We start from the raw sequence: 6785 nt of genomic DNA, 5'->3' as shown, positions 1-6785 counted from the left end.
AAACTATATGGTCCTAAATGATAAACAGATTTAAATAATACTACTTGCTGCGCACGAGAATATGACTTTTTCTATAGAATATTTAAAGACGAGGGTCTCGAGCTAAAATGGAAAAAATACTTAAAATATCAGTTGTACTTTTATGAAATTTAGTGTATTTATTATATCATATTATTTTATTTAATAACATATACAATTTTTTGGAGCCGATGTAATGGTATAATGATGCTTGCTTTATATATTTATAATTTAACGATTATTGTTTAATATTAAAATTCTCGTCATCTAATATTTCACCTACAGAAAGGCCTTTTCTAACCAAACTGGTAGATCCAAACCTAGCAAATTTTGGTAATTTATTATGAAATCTAATCGCAAGATTGCGGTATAATTATTTTAAATCCAAACAATTATGTTTTAACGGAACTAATAATATCATTTATTATTAATAATTTAATGATTTGATCACTACGTTGTCGCAAGTGGTCTACTTTTCATGATCAATTACCGAAGGCTTCAAAAATGGGGCGATTTTTTGCGATTTAGCACAGATGAAAATAGGTCCAGCATTTTTTGTATCCAGTGTTATTCAAATGGTGCCAAATGATTTTTCATGCAGTTTTTAGCTCTTGGGCAATCAAAATCGACTTACATGACGATTGAACTCCATTATTTGGTCGACTTTTTTGACAATTTACCTTTCAGTGAGGATGGCTCCATGATTTTGTCGCATTTTGGAGGATATACTTTCCGGTGAGGATAATTCAAATGACGTCCAACCATGGTTGGACTCCATGATTTTGTCGACATTTTTGACAATTTACCTTCCAGTGAGAATGACTTACATGATGGTTGGACTCTACGATTTTATCGACATTTGCGACAATTTACCTTCCAGCAAATATGGTTTAATGACGGTTGTACTCCATAATTTTGTCGACATTTTCGACAATTTACCTTCCAGTGAGGATGACTTGCATGACGCTTGGTCTTCATAAATTTGTCGACCATTTTTTTTTAATTTTAATATAAATTATGTACATCTCAGACAGTACAAAATATCTACACAAAGTAATTTCGTGTTGAAATTGCCTGAATAAATCGATGAAACCCAAACTGCTATTACAGTATCAGGACCATAAACACTATTCACATTTCCAGCCGCATAGCCTTGCATTTTCGCCTTTATCGAACAAAAAGTGTAAAATACAGCATATTTTCTTTTTGATGGCATCCATTTTTGATGCGCCTTTAAACAAAATTGAGTCAAATAATTACAAAACTGCCAGAAACAGAAAAGCTGTTACAGTACTAAATCTCAATTTTCTAAGGCCGCCTAATAGATCCCAGTCGGACATACACAACGCAAGATACAAATAATTAAAGCCAACTATTACAAGAAGACTGGATTTCTGTTTACTTATGCGGATTACTCAGGTTATAATGCGAAGTCTCTCCTTCGATTAACTCAGATTATAATTTAACCCATAACCGTTGTAGCTGTGGACTGTATGAAACACTGATTTATTGGTATAATTTATTTATTTGTTGCAAGTTCTTTTTACACTAATGATTTGTAACTAAGTTCGAATTGGAGAAGATATATTTATTGATTATTTATTTATGGCCAATATAATAAAATAAAAATACGTCCGAACATCATTATTATTTTGTCCATAATGTGCCTCTTCTGCACTTTTCTTATTTGATTTTCAAAATATTTTTGTCTAAAGCATGTTTCTAATTTATTGATTATTCTTTAGCTTTTAAAAAAATTTGGAATAGTGGTTTACAATATTTAACCTTTTCCACTCGGATGCCGCCGCTTCGGAGCTAAAATACATATAAATCTCGCAATTTGCGAGTGCTAAGGGTTAAATTTTGAATTGCAAATAATATAAATTTGGAACTTAATTTTTCACGAATTCAATAAAAAGCCATTAAAAATACGTACTATATTTGTAATTCGTGATAACTGGTTTTTCGGCGTCGATAATTAAATTGATTTTATTCTCGGTGTATTTCTATTTATAGGATTCAAATGAAATGTGACGGACTATTAGTGAGTATTTTTACTTAAAAAATGCCAATAGCATTTACTATTTTGTGCACCTGAAAAACACACTTTTGACCTGCCAAAGTTGAAAAAAAAATGATTTGTTATGAGATTCTATCGCCAAAATTTCAATATTTGACTTCAATATAAGTTATTTTATTCAAACATTTTTTAATTGGTTTTTGAAAATGAGAAGAAACTTAGTAGTTTATGATTTGCTTTTCATTTTTTATATATAATTTTTTGTATAATAAATCCTAACATTTAATAAACTTCGAAATGTGCCATTGATACAAAGAATTTAATTCAAAATATAATAGAACTTGTTAATAAAAAATAGTATTATTATTAGTGAAATATATCATTTTAATTGCTTAATTTATTATCAAAAAAATTATTTTACTTATGTATAAATCTAAAGTTGTGCCACAAAATGTTACGTAATTACTGAATAAAATTATATTTAATAAGATGAAAATCATATAAATTGTTGCTATTTTATGCTTGAGATCATCTCCTAAGTTCTAAATATATTTATAAGGATACTGGTTAACTATTTAATAAATTATCGTAATAACAACTAATAATATTTCAATACAATATAATTATCATGTATTAAACATATTTCACATATTTAATACGACATGCAAATGCAATAATAAAAATGCTAAACTACTACATTGAATTAAAAGAATGTAATTAGCAATAAAAATATTAATTAACGTGATTGCATGACTTCTATTTGTTTGTAGAAAGCAGATAGAAATTTCAATTACATTATGTATAATTATAAATTCAAATATATGAATATATAAGTATCTTTAGCAGTTGGGTACATATATAGGTTTTAATTATAATATTAATTATATATTATAAATGATTGTAGAAAATGTTTAAAAATATATATGATTGAACATTACCGATATTTTCATTATCGAACGTTTTAAAAACTAGTGGGCGCATGGCATCGTGACTTAAGGCAAATTGCTGGAACTTTCCGTATCAAAAATTATTATTTTTCTAAAAACGAATAACATTTTTGAAAAAAATTTACTTCGAAAAAATTATATTTTTGAGAAACTATAAATTGGACAAAAAATTACTCTTTTTGAAAAAAAAAATTGTAAAAAATTTTTTTTTTTAAAACAAAATGTTTTCTTTATTTTGACATATTTTGGAAGATCTGAAATTTTGTTTAAAGGAATCGTACTGCTTTAACTGCATAGAGACAAAATATAAAGCGCGTAAGCGCCTCGTCTCTGTCTAACGGATAAACATTGGTACGGCACCCATAGGAATGTAACTTTTAATTTCAAAAATTTATACTTATTGTTAAAATCTCTATAAAATATCTGATAATTTTATGTGCATATGTCTAATTTTTTGACCGCCAAATGGCATTTTTTTTACTTTTTTCGTTAGATCTCCGAAACCGCTAGACCTGCCTTTATGAAAAGTTGATCGAACTGATCAGTTCTTCATCTTGTTAATACAAGTAAAATGTATTTGAACTTTTAAAATCGGACGATCCGTTCTCTTGAAAACTGAGGTAACGTTTTTGGCACTTTTTGCCCCGTACCTTCGGAACGGCTAGGCCTGCCTTTGCCAAAAACTAATCAGCACGTCTCCTTATCAATACGGATCGAATGTTTTTTGAATTATTCAAATCGATTGATCCGTGTTCCACACACACATACACGCACACACACACACATACATCCATTTTTCTAAGGTATGCCAAAATGTTCAGAAGGTTTTGAAACGTAAAGATATATAAAATTTTTCATTTTGGATTTTTTTGTGATTACTATAATTTGCCCTACGGCAAGTTAAAAATATGCAGACATACAAAACACACACACACACACACACATCCATTTTTGCGGTGTATGCCAAAATATTATCTAAAATATCATTCAAAACGTGAATGATATGCAAAGAATTTCTTTTTGGATTTTCGGCCCATTACTATAACTACCCTACGGGAAGTTAAAAATTATAAAATGTAACAAAAGTTATCTTGATTATCAATAAATACATATACATAATACATATACATACTATATTTTATACTATTTACATATACATTTACATTATATTACATGTAAGAATATTTTAAGACATGTTTCCAAATATTCAAATTCAGTTTAACAAACAGGTTAATTCTTCATTTATTTTCCTCATGCTTCCGACTATGAAGTGCCATGTGTCCCTTTAATTTGCTGGATTGAGTAAATCCCTTATTGCATATTTCACATTTATAAGGACTTTCTTTGTGACAACTCTGCATATGACGTTTCAGACTACATAATTGTGTGAATGTCTTATTGCATATACTGCATTCATGAGGGCGTGCTTCATTGTGAATAATCATGTGACGTTTGAGACCAGCTAATAGTGTGAAGGACTTACTGCATATACTACATTCATAGGGGCGTTCACCACTGTGAATGAGCAAGTGACTTTTCAGAAAACTTAATGTTATAAATGTCTTTTTGCATATATTGCATTCATGGGGGCGTTCACCACTGTGAATGATCATATGGCTTTTCAGAATACTTAGAGTTGTGAATGTCTTATTGCATATGCTACATTCATGGGGGCGTACTGCATTGTGAATGAGCATGTGACGTTTCAAATTACCTAATAGTGAGAACGTCTTACTGCATATACTGCATTCATGGGGGCGATTGCCACTGTGAATGAGCATGTGTTTTTTTAAATAAGCCAATTTGTTGAAGGGCTTATTACAGATTTCGCATTCGAAAGAGCTTTCTTTGCTATTACTAGGCATGTGATCGACAACATGATCTTTTAATTGATGTGATTCTGCAAATGATCGATGGCAAATGTCACATTCATAACTTGATGTCTCGATTAACTCCTGTTTGACTTCTCCTTCTATAGTCACTTCGGAATTCATAATTTTTTCTAAACAAGTTCCATTATCCTCAGTACATGATTCAGATTCAGCAATGTCATCAAGAACATCGAATTCATCCTCAACCTCTGGTTTAATTTCTTCTACTGAATATTCTGGTGGTTCGATTTTAATTGCTTGATTATTCACAGACTTAATTGTTTCTTCTGACATTTTTAAATACTTTCACTGCTTTTACTCACTAAATATTCACAACTCAACTTTTAATCTTTTTCAATATCATAAATAATTTCAACTGAATTAATATTTATTATATGACATTTGGAACACAGCGAACGCTTTTAGAAAGATGAGACACTTAGCAAGTCGTTTTCATATTTAACAAGTGGCGCGTCTTTTCAAATTCAGTATGAATCTCTATGTCTCAACTGTTTATTAAAACGTTTAACGGTTTAACAAGCGTTTTATTTAAAAGAAAATTACCTAAACAATATGTAAACAATAAAATAATATGGGATTACTAGTTTTTTTATTAAAATTACCAAATCCAATTCTTGGAGAAAACAAAAACTTATTCTTCGGAAAGTTAAAAAAAATTAATCAACGTTTTGTTCACCAGCTTTATAATGAAGAACAATAAATAAACGCAATGACAATGATATTCTACCATTTATGATGATGCAAAGAGTTACATGAACTTCCCGAAATGTGTAAGAGTTGACTTAATCAACCGAAATTGAAATTTAGATATTTAAATAAAAATTTCAAGTGTTTATTTTGAAGATAAAATAGTTTTCGCTTTCACTTGATTCTAAACATTCCTATTCTCAATTGATCTCTCATTTAAATTATCTATAATTAAATTAATTCTAGTGCACAGACATGTGTTATGTATGTTCAAAAATTGTAGCCTATTATTCCAAATTTTGTAGGACTGTTTATTGCATAAATTTTATTGCCAAAGTAAATCAACAAATTTTTTTAAAACTTTGATGAATTTTTAAAATTGAACGGCTTGTGGTAGGGCCGAAATATTTCAGTATGATCTATAAGACCATGATAACTATCATCAAAACAATACATGAAAATTGTCGAAGAAAAATTTTTAACAATTAATTACAAGAACATATTTCTGCGGATCTTTACCAAAAACTAACCACTATCATTCCCTACCAATGATACTGTGAATGTTTTTCGAGCGGTTTTTGAATTTTCAAAATTGTTTTAGAATTGTGAGTTCACACATATTCTAAAAATCAAAGTATAATTGAAATAGAAATTCGCCTGAAAATCTTGGTATAATCAGGTAGATCAAAAAGATTAATAATCGGCCCATATACATACTTTTTTCAAATTGTTTTCATTTGATTTAGAATGACATGAAACGTTATGAAAACATAAAACTATGGGATCTTAGACTTCACTTTGAGCAGTTTTGGTAACTTAAAAAAACCTACATTTTCAAGGTACCTTAGGTACACTCTTCTTTTATCTATGCTTAGGTACTTAAAAGAGCCCAACTGTCAAAACTATCAGGGTTACAATTTTAAAATTTGTTTACAATTTCCTGAAATGTTATAAAAATGTAGGTAGGTCAGGACCTTATGATACATATGGATTGCAATTATATATGTATTTATAAGGTGTTTGAGGTAGGTACATATATAAATAAGTAATTTAAACAATTTTTATATTTATTTTTTATTAACCCTCTTATTGGCACAACATTTATTAACATAATGTACATATGTCTTTTTATCTAGCTTGAATTGTAATCGACGGCACCAATCTACAAAAAATAATACTTGCATTATTCACATATTAAACATTTACAAATATCAATTTATT

At 29.0% G+C, this 6785-nt stretch overlaps 1 protein-coding gene across 1 annotated transcript; it reads right to left on the bottom strand.

The window, feature by feature from the left end:
- Window positions 1–4223: 4223 nt before the first annotated feature.
- LOC113389274 (zinc finger protein 525-like) lies at window positions 4224–5150 on the bottom strand. The gene has a single exon (XM_026626325.1). It carries the CDS (start codon window positions 5148–5150, stop codon window positions 4224–4226), a length of 927 nt encoding a protein of 308 aa, XP_026482110.1.
- Between the last annotated feature and the right edge of the window lie 1635 nt (window positions 5151–6785).

This window comes from Ctenocephalides felis, unplaced genomic scaffold (genome assembly GCF_003426905.1).
Source record: "Ctenocephalides felis isolate EL2017-DRISC unplaced genomic scaffold, ASM342690v1 CF-g0.4_SCAFFOLD_03573, whole genome shotgun sequence".
In the NCBI taxonomy this organism is placed as follows: domain Eukaryota; kingdom Metazoa; phylum Arthropoda; class Insecta; order Siphonaptera; family Pulicidae; genus Ctenocephalides; species Ctenocephalides felis.
The sequence above is the reverse complement of the archived record's forward strand: the minus strand, read 5'-3'. Positions and strand labels throughout refer to the sequence as shown.

Coding starts and splice junctions, on each gene's coding strand:
- LOC113389274 (XM_026626325.1), bottom strand. CDS start 5,150: ATGTCAGAAGAAACAATTAAGTCTGTGAATAATCAAGCAATTAAAATC.